The 18,464-nt window shown below is 37.1% G+C and overlaps 2 protein-coding genes across 6 annotated transcripts in view; one reads left to right on the top strand and one right to left on the bottom strand.

Moving 5' to 3' along the window:
* ATP8A1 (ATPase phospholipid transporting 8A1) overlaps positions 1–18,464 on the bottom strand; it is an 84,561-nt gene that overhangs the window by 5,354 nt on the left and 60,743 nt on the right. For all 5 annotated transcript variants that reach the window (XM_081208731.1, XM_081208730.1, XM_081208732.1 and 2 more), the window contains 13 exons: positions 16,213–16,277; positions 14,446–14,618; positions 13,574–13,757; positions 13,367–13,477; positions 11,336–11,410; positions 11,112–11,234; positions 8,389–8,467; positions 5,695–5,756; positions 5,041–5,097; positions 4,539–4,646; positions 2,227–2,315; positions 1,498–1,590; positions 791–882 (listed from right to left, as the gene is read on the bottom strand). In XM_081208731.1, the coding sequence (XP_081064857.1) occupies positions 791–882; positions 1,498–1,590; positions 2,227–2,315; positions 4,539–4,646; positions 5,041–5,097; positions 5,695–5,756; positions 8,389–8,467; positions 11,112–11,234; positions 11,336–11,410; positions 13,367–13,477; positions 13,574–13,757; positions 14,446–14,618; positions 16,213–16,277 (1,311 nt within the window). The remainder of the gene's footprint in view (positions 1–790; positions 883–1,497; positions 1,591–2,226; positions 2,316–4,538; positions 4,647–5,040; positions 5,098–5,694; positions 5,757–8,388; positions 8,468–11,111; positions 11,235–11,335; positions 11,411–13,366; positions 13,478–13,573; positions 13,758–14,445; positions 14,619–16,212; positions 16,278–18,464) is intronic.
* SHISA3 (shisa family member 3) overlaps positions 1–18,464 on the top strand; it is a gene marked incomplete at its 5' end in the record, with an annotated part of 67,249 nt that overhangs the window by 18,707 nt on the left and 30,078 nt on the right. The gene's annotated exons all lie outside the window — the stretch shown is intronic.

Raw genomic sequence — 18,464 nt, 5'->3', positions numbered from 1 at the left:
ATTTATTTGTTTACATTTTAGCTTGTTAAGTTGCTTCGAGACTTTTTTTTTTTTACATAAAACAACTAAAAACACAATAAAGAAATAAAACTAAAACAAAATTAATAGAACTATTGGTGCAATACTATACATATCTATTAAAATTCATCAGAGTGCAACAGTGCTTATTTTTGGGAAAGTTGGTATACGATTGCAACCTAAAATAACTGATATATGTTCTCTATTCTAAAGCAATGTTGCAAGAATGAATTCAAATCCTATTACTCATTTAAAATTATCAGTTGGAGCCACATGGGACTCTCTGAATGGGGTGTGGGGCATTTAGTGGGAGGGGAGAAATGGGACAATTCAGAGCAGCTACCTTGTGCTAGGAGACCTGCCTTTCCACTGTGCAAGGCATTTTTGGATTCAACCTTATGGTTCCAGTTATGGTCCTTTCTTGCTTTCCTATTTACTCTCTTTCATGTGATTAAATCTTGAGCAAGGGGAGCCAAGCACGCAGGATCTATTATTAATAGCCTTCTAAAACCCATCTTGGCATATTTTTTTTGGAAACACTTGTATCCCTCTTTTTCATTTTGAAGTCTTCAAAGCATCTCACAGTAAGAACCAATAAGATAACAATAATAAACCAACGTTAAAAATCATGGTGCGTGTGACTAATAAGAAATGTAATTTAACGGGGCCAAACATAAATATGAAAGCAGAACCAAGTGTATTCATGCTCTGTGATTCTGCTATTTCTGTCTTTTGGATTTGTACTTATTTCTGTCAAATCTTGAATACTTACGAAGCAAGTTTTGTTGCAGAGACTCAGAGCGGTACAAGTTGACATGGTTTTTCTTGAAGACATTTTTCAGTAGCTGAGCTGTTTCAGTTAAGCTAAAAAATAAAATAAAATGTCAACCCACTAATATCTGAAATAATGACCCAGTGCTGTGAAACAATATTCAGTGTTCAGCAGGGGCTATCAAGCAGGGTATGAAAAGTTAACTAAAAGCACAATCCTAAGAATTAAGTCCAATTGAGTTCACTGAATCCTACTCTGAGATTAGTGGATATAACCACTTTTGTCTAGGGTTGCAGCCCTATACCTACTTTCCTGGGAGTAAGTCTCACAGAGCTCAGTGGGACTTTCTTCTGAATATGCATGAATATGCCTGCACTGTAAAATAGATTATTTATTGGCAATTGCAATTCTTCATCATAAACTCTTTAAATTCTTACTTATGGGAGAACCTAAGGCACAGCAATGAATGCAGAGAACCATCAGACATGCCAGTAACCTCTGCTTTTCGAATGGGATCTCCACAGTGACATTTATGACTTGAATGCTTCACAATTAAGAAAGAGGAGAGTATCTTAAAGGAAACAATGAAAGTCAAGATTTTGCTGGCAAGTGTGGATCAGCCCTAAGGTATTGCAATGCTTCATAACAACATTACAATGGGGTTCTACTTCTGCAATGATGTGGATTATTTACAGGTATTATAGTACCTTTTCCCATGAACAACTGCTCCTGGATCTTGAGATTTTGCTTCCAACTCCTGAACTTCATCTACCAGTGTTTTAAATGCTGCTCTTTTCACTCTGCAATGAAAAATGCTTTTGGGTAACTCATACCGAAGCTGAAATTTGAGAGAAACTGAAACAGAAATCTTCAGTATAAAAATCTATTTTATACACCAATATAAAGTTAAGCTTCAAAGTAATGCTACATAAGAATGCACATACATGTTACACTTCAGTAGCTTACACAGAGTACAGACTGTAAATAAATTTTTAGAATTAACGGTTGGAGAGAGATTATAAAAATAAGCATTCAGTTCACAGGTGTATACTTCAGAAACCATGTCTGCTCTGTTTTAGCATTTTATATTAACTATCAGATTATAATTTATATGAAAAACAATTATTTTACAGAATTAACATCTGCACAAATTTGCATTAATGGGTCTATAAGCCTTCTATAAAGGTGAATCATAATTTAGTAGAAAAAGGCTGCAATCCTATACCCATTTACATGGGAATGAAGACACTGATGTTAATGGGTCTTACTTCTGAGTAGACATGTACAGGATTGTGCTGTCGGGCTACAACCCTATCCACACTTACTTGACTGTAAGCCCCATGTACAGGATAGCATTCTAAATACAACTTTGGGTTACTAAGACATGGATGCGTTAATTTCTTTTTAAAAACATATATAAAGAGTTTTATACTTACACTTTATATGCTACATCGAAGATCAAAGCTGTCAGCGGAATGCTTAGTAAGCCCATCCAGAAAACACCAGAACTGAACATCATAACTGCCTACATGGATTTAAACAACGGCGTTATTTATAGAAAAGAAATACAAAACTTTTCAGATGAAGCTAGGTAATATGGTGAAAAAAATAGTAACCTATTGAAAAATTCAGCCACTGGGAATGTGTTCAGTAAGGGGTGTCAATGAGGGAATGTTGGTATTCCTTATAGACTTATGTAGAAAAAGCATTGCCAGCAGCTGTCTATCACTATTCATCCCCCAATGCACACAAGAGCAGGAGAAACTGGTTTGAGATTTTTCCTTACAATCAAACCACATGTAAATTTTACGAAATAAGCAAATAATAAATAAAGGTACTACCGGTTTTGGATTGACTGGCACTTATCAATTTAAATTTCACAATTCCCTCTTCACCTTCAGCTGTAGGAAAAGGCCAATTAAAGAGCGGTCCTCATTTCAAGGGAGATGTTTTACAAAAATCTCCTTCCCAGAAACTTTGAGAATTCAAGGGGTCTTAGGGCCAGTGATCAGAACTGCTAACCCTATTAATTGTGACTAGGGTGGAAAACAGATACCTGTAGTCACTTGCAATTTGGCTGCGTTTGAAACAGATATATAAATCACTTAACCTACAGTTCCAAACACAGAATGACAATCAAGAGATGTGCATAAGAAATTCATATTAAACTCTTTTGCAGGCAACAGTAGAAGCATCTTCCATGCACTAAGCATTTGGATCTAAAGCAATGTTTATCTATTAGACTTATTGCTCAGAGCCTTGTTCCTAGCGCTCAGGGAAAATACCAATATGCTGATTATTCTACTCAAATGCCATCTGATATAAAGAGCAGCTTAGGATTCTTTCAGGAGGGAGGTTATTAGGCAATAACCCCCACCCTCCGCCAAAAAAAGGCCAAGTTTGTATGTAATGCTTTAACAAGCACCTGTGTGCAAGGAAGATCGCAGCATTAAGACAATAATATATAAAAGTAAAGCAGGATTAATTTAATGTCACAAGTGCTAAAGTGAAAATTTAAATAAAGCAATTTCAAAAACTGTTTCAATACTAAAAATCAGTTTTAAGGAAAAGTGGATTTACAAGCAAGATAAAGAACATAATTTAACTTATAAACAATGTTATAATGGAAAACGTGACTTTTGTCATGTTAGACAACATATCTAATTCTTAAAGCCACCACTCCCAAGCAAACACTATGAGGTAAAAGTTTTATAGATTGCAATAAACAGAAAGTCCTGAATAAGAAAACAGGAGGCAAAAATGGATCTAGATGCGATTTAAACAACATACTTTTATTTTTAAATTAATGACTTTTTAAGATTAGGGTAACAGAGCAAAGAGCTATCGTTCTGTAAGCCACCCGCTATTAAACGTTCCTTGGTGAAACAGCAGAAGTGATAATGTAGGTCTTAGGATGTTAATTCTTACCATTGTAATGCTAACTATGAAAGAAGGAACAAACTGGCGCCTACCATTCAGTCAATCCAGCCTTTGGCTTTACAAATGAAGAACATGAATTGAAGGGGGAAAAAGTTTTTCTGCGTCATATTTGAAAGCCTGTCACATTTTTTTCTTTTGCAGAGTTAATCCAAAACTAAAAGATTTAAAGCCGACATTCGCATTAAAGACAGAAGGCCTCTTTGTATATTTGGATGAAGAGGGAGAAAAAATAAAATCCCACCGAGGTATTTCCTTCCTTTCTGTACAAGAAAGCTCCCTCCTTGATCAGTAGAAGCATTTTTGTCTCAAACTTTTCACATCTCTCTGCACATAGGCAGGTCAGCTGGGAAATGGCAAACTGATCCATTTTAGACAATGGCGCTAACAGGGGCAGCCTGTTCTGAGGACGGATTCTGTTTTCTTCAGTTGGTGGTTTACAAATTTATACTAATGTATGAGAGTCGTGGTTTATGCCAAGTCTCTTCTGGTTATAACCCTTCCCTTTTGGTCTTATGAAACCAAATGGAATCTGATGCAAACTTGGCTCCCAGGGATATATAGCCAACAATTTTAAATGCAAATTACAATTAACTGATGTTATTGGTCACACACAAAAAAACAAAAGACTTGTCAATGCTTTTAGAACTTGTGAAAACCTGATACCTCAAAGCCAAAATGTCCAAAGTCTGCTTGTTCTGAAGAGATAATAGGCTGCACGTCATTAATCTCAGACCAATCAATTCTCAAACAAAAATAAAAGTATGGTTTTACATAGAGATTCAGAAATTAGTTAAAAGGCGAACATTACCTCCCCAGACATATCAGGGGCCATAGGAATTAGAGGCCACAAGGAAGAGTAGATTCCGAAAAATACTACCCACAGTGCAATGCTGCCCCATATTGCTATGTGGCTGAACTGGAAAAGAAAGAATAAAAATCAAACAGTCAAACCTGCAAAATAGGTCAATAGGAGAAAATATGTTTCCTTTATGGTTAGAGCCAGACTAAGGCTGCATTCTATTTAAGCCCCACTGAAATCAATAGGAATTACTTTTGGGTAGACAGGATTATAGTTCTATCCCATTCCCTCTTTTCCTTGGTTTATTGCTATCAGAATTTGCAGATTAACATGCCTATTTTGTCTATTAATATTGCCGATTTCTCTGCAAGTATTCTTTGAATAAACCCAACCCAGTTAACCCCTCGGCAACCTATATAGGTCAGTACTCTGTTACATAAATTACAGTAAATTTACACTTATCGCTTTACTATATATTGTAACATGAGCTATTTTAAAAATAATTTCTTACCAAAGTCCAATATGAAGTCTCTAATCCAGCTTTTAAACACACAGTTATTACTACAAACTAGAGAGAGAGAGAGAGAGAGAGAGAGAGAGAGAAATTAGCTACTTTTCCTTAACCAATATAACAGTGCTTCAACTCCAAGTGAAGTATGACGTTTCAAAATTTGCTTTTGGAATGGCATGCAAAAGGTGAACAGGTTAAATCTGTCTGAAGAGGTATGGATGACTCTCCATTTGGAGAGGAATGGGCTGGCCAGGATGGAGCACATTGAACCTGATGGGTTGCTGAAGAGAGGCTACACAGGCTTCTTATGAGAAGATGTTTTACACCCTGCTCTGATTGCCCAGGGTGCACAAATTTAAGTTTTCTGATTTTATAGTTCATTTTAATTAACTTTATGTATTGTATCGGAGTGTTTTTTTTTTTGGTTAACCTTATTGTACACTGCTTAGAGGCTGTGCTTATACCTTGTTAAATGGTATATAAATTGGTTAAATCAATCCATCATTCAACCAACCAACCAACCAACCAACCAACCAACCAACCCACAGGCTAAAATAATAATATTAAGATTGGAATAAAGAATCTCCCAGTATCAAATTTCTAGCATGCTCTTCTGCCTAGGACACAAGTTACAAGCACATTAGCAATACTTACGGTATATACTGTGTTTCCCAAAAGCAAATAGTCTGAAGTTTTACCACTGGCAAATACAGTATCTGTAAGATAACAACATCGGAAATATTAAAATGGGGGTTATTTATGGAAATGATTCTGTAATATAAATTTCTGCTTAAATTGCCAAAGAACTGTTTCCCTTGAGTTTCTTTCCATGGACGAAACAATTTTAATTTGAGGCAGAATATGGACGGTTTGTTGTCCCCATCAAAGAAGACCTAAGTAACTACTGACCGGTCAGCTTGGCATCAATACTATGTAAGGTCCTAGATCAGATAATTAAATGGTTGGTCTATGAGCACTTAGAAAAGGATGCTGTGGGTTTCTCAAAAACAAGTCATGCCTGACGAATCTCATTTCTGTTTTTGTTTTTACTACAAGCTGAGTAAATAAGGGGAATCCTGTGGACTTAGTGTATCTTGATTTCAGTAAGGCTTTTGTATGATATTCTTGCAGAGAAGCTGGTAAAATGTGAGCTGGATGAGGTAACTGTTAGGTGGTTTGACTGACTGAACCCAAAGAGTTCCCATCATCCTGGAAAAAAAGTGGTAGGTCAGATGCCACAAGGTTCTTTCCTGAGTCTGTTGTCGTTCAACATCTTTATAAATGACTTGGACAACGGAATTGAGGCTATGCTCATCCAATTTGCAGATGACACCAAACTCAAGAGGGGTAGCCAACAGAAGACAGAATCTGGATTTAAGATGACCTTAATGGATTGGAGAACTGGGCTCAAACAACCAAAAGCATTTAAGTAGGGACAAATATAAGGTTCTGCACTTATGCAGGAAGAAAAACTGCACAAATGTAAGAGGGGGACACCTTGTTTGCCAGTAGCACATGTGAAAAGGTTCTAGGGGTGTTTGTAGAATACAAGCTTAACCCAAGTCAGTAGTGTGATGCAGCAATAAAAAAAGCTAATGTTATTTTAGGCCATCCGCATCAATGGAAGTATAGCGTCCAGATAAAAGGAAGTAATAGTACTGCTCTTTTCTGCCTTGGTCAAACCACACTTGGAGTACTGTGTCCAGTTCTGGGTGCCACCATTTAAGAAGGATATTGACAAGTTGAAGGAGGGCAGCCAAGATGATCAAGGGTCTGGAAACCAAGCCTTATGCGGAATGATTTAAGGAGCTGGGTATGTTTAGCTCTGAGACCGGCTTCGGCTGGGGAGGGCGGGATATAAATAAAATTTTATTATTATTATTAAAAGAGGAGACTGAGAGGAAATATTACAGCCATCCTCAAATATCTAAAGGGCTATCATGCGGAAGATAGAGCAAGCTTGGTTTTTTTCCTGCTCCGGAGGCTAGGACCCGGACCAATGGTTTCAAGTTACAAGAAAGGAGATTTTGACAAAGTATCAGGAAAAACTTTCTGATGGTGAGAGTAGTTCAACAGTGGAAGAGGCTCCCTCAGAAGGTGCTGGACTCTTATTCATTGGAGGTTTTTAAGCAGAGGTTGAATGGTTATCTGTCATGTATGATCTAGCTGAGTTTCCGGAATCGCAGGGGACTGGACTATATTACCCTTGGGGTATCTTTCAACTCTAGAATCTGATGATTCTATGAAGTGCCTTGTACAAATGGTGAAGTTCACTGGGCAAAAATGTGTTGGTCGCTGCACTTCTCCTGTTAGACTCTATGGCTGTGTTTGGTGGTAATAATCAAATATGGTTTATCGTTATTGGAATAAGTCTTAGGTGGCTGTGCAGATGATACTGAAAGCTTTCACTTCCATTTTTAAACTAACTGCAGATTAGTGTTATGTCCAAACCAGAACAAAAGGTGGTTAACCTTAACTATGTTTTCCAGGGAATAAAACATTCAAACCATAGTGTATGGTTTGTTTCAATAAGTTTATAGCTTGTTTCAACACACCACAGTTAAGATTAACCACAGTTTAGGATTCAACATTAAACTGTAGCAAAATCTTCCTATCTCCTCCTTGAAGCTGTGCTAGAGAACAGAGGAGAGGGGAGCATGTGAACCCAAGGCTCATTCCTGTAACAATAAACCAGTTTATTGTTATTTCCAAAGACATCTTATGGCTTAGACCCAAGAGTTCTTTTCCTCTGACAGGAGACCATTACTGCTGGAAGAAGTTAATTCTATTCACTGAAGAAAACAATTGCATCAAACTCAATGGTTTTTATTCTGCCAGAATAATTTCTTTTAATTTACCAACCACTAGTCTGATATAAAGCTGAGGTTTTTGGTTTATAACTTATCGATCTACTTAGTTTATCTCCTTTGGCTTATAACTAATTCAAACTTGGGAAGATACATACTTGTATTTGGAAACACACTTCCAAATTAACCTCTACAAGTTGAATAAACTCCCAGTTCTCCAGCAACACAGTTTGGAAAAAGACCCTCTATGCAGCTTGAAAGAAGACAGATCCGAAAAGAACTTCTATCGATATGTATTAAAATAAGACTAGTGCAACATTGTTGCATTATTACATAACAATTATACCTCAAATCACATGACACTAGCAATTTAAAAAGATGTTTTATCTCCCCAAACTGAAAAAGGGACAATACTGTATAATGATCAACTGTTAGAAGACCACATTTAAGATCACATTACAGAATTTGCTTTAGTGTAACCTTGGATATTGCCATTTTAAATGCATACAGTATTTTCAAATTCTGTATTTCATTTACTTACCATACTGGATGGCTTTTAGCGGAAACCAAAACAGAATTACTGAGTGGAAGAGGCCATTTAAACAATGAACCCAGAAAACCTAAGGGAAAACAAACATTCCTGAGAACCATTTGAGGTAAAACTAACTGTGTGAACTCTGACCTTCTTTTTATCTTTTAGTTAGATTCAGAAAATGTGTTTTTCAAACTGCTAAGAACCACTGCTAAGAACTAATATAACTGATGCATTTTCTGCCTCACAGCCCTTCATGGGTCATTTATTTATGTTTATGTTTCTCAAAAGATGTTCACTATCTTTCACTTTTAATTTTTTAGTTTTTAAAGAAATGAATGCCTTCTATAGAAAAACCAAAGCCAAATTGTAAAACCATCTTTGTTCTACTAACTGATTATGCACTAAATTAGCATTAAGCATTAAGTGTTTGTGGTTTCATTCTATATCCTATCAGTATAACATGAGGACAGATGATAAAACAACAATTTCAAAATATAGAGTGAAAAGAAAAAAGAGAGAAACGAATTAGTTGTTGGTACACACAAACACACAGACGTTTTCTTCATTACACAATTGTTTCTATAATTGTTTCTTTTTACTATATGCATGTTAGAAACACCTGCTAAAATGTGGCAAGTCTAGTCAAACACAGGAATCCAGCATTTTGTACATTATATAAAAACGAAGTAAGAAGAGCGCTTTTGGTAAATTCTTTCATATAATAGATACCCATGTTTTATAATTAGATATACTTTCCCAAAACATAATCTTTATTGTGTTGAACAGAAGGGCATTAATAGTTTTAAGTTGCTCAAACAACAGAAATTGAGTTGCCTGCCGCAAAAAATGTTCCACCATGTCTCCAACCTCTTTGTTACTTTCCCCAAGTAGGTAAGGTTCTATGATCCAATTTACGCCACAATACTTTAGCACATTTGAACTTGTGTTGTTCATTAACCTTTCTCTCTCCTCCTTGCTATGCCATTGCCACAAGTTTTATTTGACAGAAGGCACAGGTGGATGCCAGAAAATTAGGCCTACTTTTCCATTTTCCTGACCAGTACTTATTGTTACATGCTAATCCTTTAACCTCAGTCGTGGCTCCACAAACTCTGACCCTTTTTAACATAACAAACCCACGCAACAAATGATTCCAGATCCTCTGCACATCAAGCCTGAATCAACCATTCTGTCTCCGCAGGTAGCTTGTAAGTGTTTATTCAGAAAACTTACTCAAAATAAACCCAGCAAAACCAAAAGCTTTCTAAAACTAACAAAGAATTAAAACCATCACAACGGAGAGACTTGCACAACTAAAAAGAATCTTTAAATATTCTGCAAAAACACTGATTATCATATGAATATGAGAACCTAATCCAAATTTGCTAAAAGTTTGGAAAGGTTTATTTAGCTTTCACATTATTTGTTGCACTACTTGGGGCATGTTTAGTCTATATGGTTATTCTCCCATCATAAGTACTAACCAGGCCTGACTATGAGCAACTGACTATTGACCCACAACAAAATAAATGCAAAGAACAAAAACATACTCTATGAATAAAAAACCGAGTTTGCCTTTTTTGTTTTTGTTTTATGCTCTGTACTGATTGTGTAAGTCACTTCGAAATGCTTTGTAAAAAGCAATTTTAAAAAGCTTTAAAATATGGAAGTTTAGGCTGCCTAAACTGTTAACCCAAAGGTGGAAAGAGGAAGCAGTCCTGACCAAAGAAGACTGGCAAACCAAGTTAATGGACTACGCTGAAATGGCTAAATTAACTGGAAAGCTCAGAAATGAAGATGACAAGAAATTGAAAAAAGAATGGGAAATGTTTATTATGTACTTACAAAAGTATTGTAAACAGGCTAATACATTGGCAGGATTTTAAGAACACTTGTAATTTTAGAAATAATGTAAGAAATTCGAGGTAGAATTTGGAGTAGAAATGATATACAGTTGAAAAAGAAAATTAAGGAACCGGGGGGGGGCAGGGGGGCGGGGATGAGGTTCAGAGAATCCCATTTTATGGATTGGATATTGCTTCTCTCTATAGTTTTTGTTGTTGTTGTTGTGTTTGTTTGTTTTTAATTTTTGTTGAAAAATTAATTAAAAATATTTAAAATAAAATATGGAAGTTTAAAATTCAAACATTTAAAATCCAAAATACCATAGAATAAATGGGAATAAAACACACAAAAGATTAAAATATGGTATCAAACATTTTAAAGAAAAAAATCCAATACCACGAATGACAAATATGAAAACGTGTCATTTTCATTTTAAATATGGTATTCAATACTGTCCTCCCCACTGACAGACAGAATCCATCCGGCAGCAGAAGAAAGGAATTTGAAGTCTACTTCACCCAGTCTTGTGGTCAAGCTGCAGGTTTACCTGGCCTCCAGGACACTGCATAGTCTAGTGTCCTTGTGGCTGCAAACAGCCCTGGCACAAAATTCATGTATGCTACCAGGTCCAGAGTTAAGGTGTGCTTGAGGCTTGCTGGGTCTCTACGACTTATGCAGTCGTTAAGATGGAGGGGAAAATTAGTGCGGAATAGCAATTTGTGGATTGCATTTTTGTGAATTTGATTCAATTATTTTACAGCCTGGTGGTGATGTAAAATAGTTTCATTATGAATCATATATTTAATCCTTTTTAATCATGCAGAACTGAAATAGGATGTACATTCATATGATGCTATTCTAAAGATAACTAAACTATTTTCTACCTTAGAGTTGAAATCCAGGGCATTTTGAGAAGTCTTGTATAATTCGGGGTATTTTAGCATATTTTCTTTTCGACAGGATCTCTCAAATATTCCAAGAGTCAGTGGGGGCATGGCTGTAAACATCTAACATATAAACAAAACACACCATGGGATCAATTTGTTAAGAAATCAGTGTATTTTAACAGTAATTCAAATGTCAGAATAAATAAGGTACAATATCCTACCACATTGTAAAGTCCTATGCACCATCTTTCAAACAGTATTTGTCCAGAAAATCCATTAACAAATGCAAACCATATCTGAGGAAGAGAATTTTGAAGCTAGTTAGTCTTATTTTGACACATTTGGGTGTTGTTTGATCTGAGCAAAGTTTCAATTTCAGCAAGAAAAACAGGGTGGGGGAATAACAGTTTAGTATTTAATTAGACCATACAATAAAACACAATTGAGGAGTCAATTCTACATCCATTTAAACTAAAATTTTAATGTGTAACAAATCACACTCACTTTAAATGAAAAAGCACTAAAATCCTTATAAATTTAAAATATAACAATAGTAATGGCTCACAAAGAGACAATTCCACTCAGATGTATACCTTACCATTGTCCATTTTTTCTCTCCTTTGAATACAAAATATATTATATTGATTTAAAATATTTCACAGTACAAATATTGATATATGTTTAAAAAGAGCAAGTTAGTAAAATGAAATTAGCAATCAGTGTGACACAGACTTAGTCAGGGTCCACGTTTTGTTTAACGTCACAGCTGTATGAATTGTTATAAATTCTCTGTTTATAAGGATGTGACTGGTTTTTGTGAACAATTTGGTCTTTTAACAGACAATATTTTGGGGGGCCCACAAGGCTACCTGGTTCAAATTTTATTTTTAAAATAGTACATTTCTAATCCTCATGGACGCTGAACAGACACGTAGGAATTCAAATTGCTAAAGAATTAACAAAATGTAAGGATTACTTGATTTAAATAGGCAAGGGCCTATTAAAGCTTTTCATATACGGCGGTACCTTGGAAGTCGAACGGAATCGGTTCCAGAAGTCCGTTTGACTTCCAAAACGTTCAGAAACCAAGGCGCGGCTTCCGATTGGAAGCCCCGTCGGACGTTTGGGTTCCAAAGAACGTTTGCAAACCAAACACTCACTTCTGGGTTTGCGGCGTTTGGGAGCCAAAACGTTCGACTCACAAGGCATTTGGGATCCAAGGTACAACTGTGGATTACACCTTGCTCAGAGTAGTGGGATGGAAGGAGACAAAGAAGGTCTCAGTGAGACGGTGTGGTTTGGTTCTAACTATGCTCTTTTTAAAGGCTCTGCACATGTCAACTGATTGCCAGGCCTTTTCCATGAGGTAGGTCAGGCATAGGCAAACTTTGCCCTCCAGATGTTTTGGGACTACAACTCCCATCATCCCTAGCTAACCAGACCAGTGGTCAGGGATGATGGGAGTCGTAGTCCCAAAACATCTGGAGGGCAAAGTTTGCCTATGCCTGAGGTAGGTGGACAGAACGAAGGCACCACAATTGCCATATTGATCCCACATTTGTGAAAAGTGTGTCCTGCTGGAGATGAAAATTAACTGATTTCCTGCTCAAGTGGCTCATGATCTTTAGAAGATGAAACACAGTGTGTATATATTTATTTTTATTCATTTTAATTATGTTATTATGATGTGCCTTAGACACAACGTACCATAAAACAAATATGTAAACATGTGTGCTGCTTTCATATTAGCAACCAGTAATTAGTATTTCTATTTTGAACTGGGTTGTACATCTCAAAATAGAATATATATATATATATATATATATATATATATATATATATATGGGTTGCCAATCCTCATGGACCAGTCAGTACATGTAGAATTTTGAGAAAGTGCCGTGGGCAGCAGTCATAAAATGGCTGCCATGGGGTGTGGCATAACATAAGATGGCTGCTATGGGGGCATGTAGGAGAGGCTAAGTCAGTGCAAACAGGAGCAGAGCAGGAAGAGCAAGCAGCCTCACGCATTGTGGATTTTTGAGCAGATTTACTGAGACTATTCACAGTTGGCTAGGTATGGCAAGAGGAAATCCTTGTGAGCACAGTGAGTACATTGGAGCCTGCAAACACTGTAAAATGCACAAAAATAAATGCACACAGAATAATTCTACACTTCATAGATGGGTTTTTTAAAAGTTCACAGATTGCTCCAATTTGAAAAGAAACATTCTGGCATAGGATGCCATAATTACCTCAATAATATAAAGGACAATATTCTTGTAGAAGCAGTATAGGATGCATTTAGCAATTCTGCTATAATTCCAGGCACCATGGACCAATAGTAAGTTCTTCAAGTACTTGAACTATAAATGATAATGGAAATAAGTTTAGGTATATGCACACAGCATCTATCACTTGAAACAACTGTCTTTTAAAAGTTAACTTATCAGTGGATTTACCTGAGCTATTGAATAATCTGAAGAATTAGCTGCTTGCAGCCCTTCATTGCCACTAATGCCAACACCAACATGTGCTGTTTGTATCATGCTAACATCATTTGCTCCATCTCCAATTGCCAGTGTTACCACTTTTACCTGCTTTTTGACCATTTCTACAACTTCAGATTTCTGAAGAGGTGAAACTCTATAAAAGAAATGTGTTGAGAAATTCCGTCTTACCATTTTATTTTTCTAAATGTAAGGCAGCAAAGAAAATCACAATCGCTAATGCATGCTTTTTATGTAACTTCTATGATTTCACATTACACTGGAAGCCATTGTTTTTTCATGTAGATTTTTTTTTTTTAAAGATTCACAAACTGAAAAAGAAATGGAGGAAACTGATTGGAAAACGGAGAAGCCAAGAGAAACCAAAATCAGTAAATTATAGTAGTCTGGCACCAGCATGAACTGAGGCCATTCTCCAAATTAGTTGGCAGGCTTTAGGAAATTTAGGAAATATGGTATTGCTAAGAAATTATGATTGTCGATCATATCACATGCAATACAAAAGAACGAATGTTTCATATAACTATATTTTTAAGTGTAGGGTTGCCATATTTTGAAGACCAAAATGGCCATTAAAAGCAAATAACTGCAGTTTGTCCCAAATTTTACCCTGAAAAAGAGGTCGTGTCCTGAAAAAAGAGGACACAAGGCATTGTAGCAGACTGTTAAAATTATGCCTCCCCCCATATTGTACTTTAAAAAAAAATCCCACTCCAAAAACTACTTAATAACCTAAATTATTCTAAAAATAGAAAACACTTTTTGAGGAGCTATACATCTCAAAATTGTATGAATGCTTTGTTTTCAAGAAGAAAAAGTTTTACCTGCAACAAATAACAGCTTTACACGACAGAGCCAAATCGAGGAAATATTGCCTTACACCAAATGTCAATGCATACTTCAGTGTTTTACCATCAATAATAAGAGCAAAATCATTTTCTTTCCTCAAAGCATCACCAAGAGTGCTGCAATGATTGCTTAATGTCTCTCTTGTTGCCTGTAAAAAAAATCACCACCAAAAATATGAATCACTTCAATTCTGTTGAACAGTTTTATACTTTTGATATACATTTATCAGTTAACTATGAAACTATTATATTCTGCCTTGATGTAACTAATACATCAGTAGCTTTTAAAACAACAAAGATGAATAAGGACCACATCAGTATTGCCACAGGGAAAATAGCCAGGGAAAATAAAAATCCCACTGTAAAAGCCAGGAGACCCTCTTGGGGTGATATTTAGTGGATGACTTTTTTACTACGTACACAGGTATACTGCTATCAAGTTCATTGGGATTACATCGATGTAATCTGTTGCCTTTTATTACAGATTCATTAGCAAGGAGTATTATTACCAGTGCCTACTGACCTAGAAAGCCTCGTGACCACTGACCTACAGAAATGTAAATTCCATGATTTATAACATTTGTAGTTCTTTCATTTCCCCCCTCAGCTGAATGGCATTTACTATTTTTGCCATGAACCGTATGGGTGCAAACTATCTTAAAATCAGATTCTCAATATTCATTGGTGCTCTCTGTTTTCAGGAACTGATCAAATTATGCCATTTCAGTATAATGGGACCCACAGCAAGGAATTCAGTTATTAAGCACATCCTACTACTAAGAAGAATAATGTTACGGAAATCCACAGAATTCCCAAGCATTAACTTACTTCTTTTTTTTTGCATTTTCACATTATTGTACAACATTAACATTTTGCAATTTTTGGAGAGCATTTCAAGCTTTCAAAGCATGTCACTTAAAACATCTTCAACACCCATGTAAGGTAGGCTATTAATACTATCCCTATATTGCAGATGGGATTGAAGAGATGAAGCTAATAGAGTAATAGCTTGCCTAAGGCCACCTATAAAATTTATTATGGAGGTGAGATTTGAATGGATGCATAGCTCTTACTCTTAGCCAATATACTGTATCAGTACTTCAATTTGTATCACTTATCACTTGCTATTTTTACATATTGTCATTGTCTTACTGTTCTTTTTGTATGTCATTAAGTTCAGCAACTCAGTACCACCCTCTGGTGGCATATAAAGAGTCAGCTACATTGACTCTCAAATTAGGAAGCATCTGAAGTAAGAAGAGACGAGTCAGGGATTGGCTCGACTTTACAAGGATGCATCGCTGTCACTGATCCATATTTCTCTCTCTGATAAAAGCTAGTAAAATAAACACGTGACGCACCATCATTGCCTTCAGTGTTATCCTGCCCCCTCCAAGCAGAAGAACAACAACTGGAGCAGCAGCAAGAAAAAGCTGAATTATTTTATTAGATGCTACCAGGGGATGTGTCAGCCACATACATGCTTTCCTGCACATTGTATATTTTTAGTAATTTATATATATATATAAATTTTTATTAGTTTTTTAACGTATCATTTTCAACAGTAATTAAACATACTTTTACATCATATTCATTTTTTTTTTTACTTCCATCAGTCCTGTCTCAATTTTTTTTTGGTAATTTGATCCAAACACGTACTGATGGTTTAAAGGTTTTCCAGAGACCCATGCATTGTAAATGGTAGCACATAGGCATCAGCACGCTTTTTTCAATTATACCTACATCGAGAGAGCCTTCGTTTATGACAAGTAGCCCCATGTTCTTTCTCAAGAGTTTACACGAGTGCCCTATTAGAAAGAAATACAATATTTTATTAAGAGAAATTAGAGCTGGTGTTTGACTTTTATGCCTGGATTTATGGGATTATCTGCCCTCTGACCTATCCCTGCCAGCAGTGCCAGCCACCTGCACCAGTGGATCTTCAATGATATTCATTTGTGCAAGCTTGATAAGAATATGGGGAGTTCCCACTGCAGGGGGAGGGGAAAAGCATCTGTTTGTGAGGCTCTGGGTGAGGGAGACAGTACAGTCCAATCTCTCTCTTTCTGTCATGCTGTAATGTGGTGAGTCAGCAGGGGCGGCCATAAGGAGAACAGCTATATGCTTTGCAGACCAAAAAAGGCACAAAACTGACAGAGCCATGCTCCTCTCTGAGCTAGAATCAGAGAACACACCTCTCCAATCCCTGTCACAAATGTGATCCTGTATTCCAGAGAAGAAGAAGAAGAAGAAGAGTTTGGATTTGATATCCCGCTTAATCACTACCCTAGGGAGTCTCAAAGCGGCTAACATTCTCCTTTCCCTTCCTCCCCCACAACAAACACTCTGTGAGGTGAGTGAGGCTGAGAGACTTCAAAGAAGTGTGACTAGCCCAAGGTCACCCAGCAGCTGCATGTGGAGGAGTGGAGACGCGAACCTGGTTCACCAGATTATGAGATTACCGCTCTTAACCACTACACCACAAGTACAGGAATTGTGAAAAACGTGTCTCTTAATACAGACTTGCCCTGTATTGCAAGTATCGCAGTGTAAGCTGAGCATACCTCTGGTCTGATCACAGTTCTGGCCCCAAAGGGCACAAGGCGAACCCCGACTGACCAAACCTACCCCATAAAGTAACCAGCAACCTGATCTCCCAAACCCACAGAAGCAAAAGGGGAGAGGGAAACAGTGACAAAAGGGGAAAAAACCCCACACAGACACACCAGATGGAGTGGGCAAGCAAGGAGAGAGAAATACAGTGGTGCCCCGCAAGACGAATGCCTCGCAAGACGGAAAACTCGCTAGACGAAAGGGTTTTCTGTTTTTTGAGCTGCTTCGCAAGACGAATTTCCCTATGGGCTTGCTTCGCAAGACGAAAAACGAAAACGTCTTGCAAGTTTGTTTCCTTTTTCTTAACACCGTTAATACAGTTGCGACTTGACTTCGAGGTGTGGTAGCCTTTTTTGAGGTTTTTGGTGATTTTTGAAGCTTTTCCAAAACTTCTTTTAAACTTTTTAAACTTTTTTTGGGGGGGTTTTGGATTTTGGGTTGGGGTGTTTGGAATTCAAGGACTTGGTGTTGGGGAGGGGTTTGCAAGAATCTGGAAGCTTGTGTGTTTTTTTCTGCATTTTTATGATTTTCTGTGACCATTGGGCCACTCTGCTGTTTTTTTAAAAAAAATTCTGGATTTGAATTTCTGTGTGGTGGGTGGCTGGGGGAACAGTTGAGGAGGGGTTTGCAAGAATCTGGGAGCTTGTGTGGTTTTTTTTGAATTTTTTTGATTTTCTGTGACCATTGGGCCATGTTGTTGTTTTTTTTAAAAAAAAGGTTTTCTGTCATGTTTAAAAACTTAATTTATTGTTCCTTCAATTTTTGAAATGCTCTTTACAGTATGTGTGACTTTAAAGAGCACTTAATAAACTCTTGTTGTACCAAATTTGGCTTTGTTTGCACTTTTTTTGACCATAGGAACGCATTAATTGAATTTCAATGCATTCCTATGGGATTTCGTGCTTCGCAAGACGAAAAATTCGCTAGACGAAAAAACTCGCGGAACGAATTAATTTCGTCTTGCGAGGCACCACTGTAGGTAAAGGTAGGGATCTGAAACAAATGTGCATACCCACCTAACCTAAGAACCAACAACAACAAGAGGAGAGGACAGAGGGAGATGAAACTCATGAAAAGGGCAGAGGAAAACACAGGGCACCCGAGGACCTGAAATGACCCCAACTATCTTTGACCATGGGGAGGGTCACACTGGGGGGCGGAGCAACTCCTTCTCCTGGGGAGGAAGAGAAAGGCATTCTGAACCTGGACCCTGTGAATGAATGTCCGCCGCTACCAACAGGCAAAAGATGGTTTGATACTTGTAGTCAGGCTCTCTGGATCATGCCTTCCCCAGGCAGGGGAGAGAGGGAGGGGCAGTGTGAACAGGGTCTTGCTTGCTCCTCTTTATGGTGAAGTGGCAAGAGAAAAAGCCACTTTGGGGT

Source organism: Podarcis bocagei, assembly GCF_964188305.1.
Source record: "Podarcis bocagei genome assembly, chromosome: 9".
In the NCBI taxonomy this organism is placed as follows: domain Eukaryota; kingdom Metazoa; phylum Chordata; class Lepidosauria; order Squamata; family Lacertidae; genus Podarcis; species Podarcis bocagei.
This window is presented reverse-complemented; position numbering and strand designations above follow the sequence as displayed.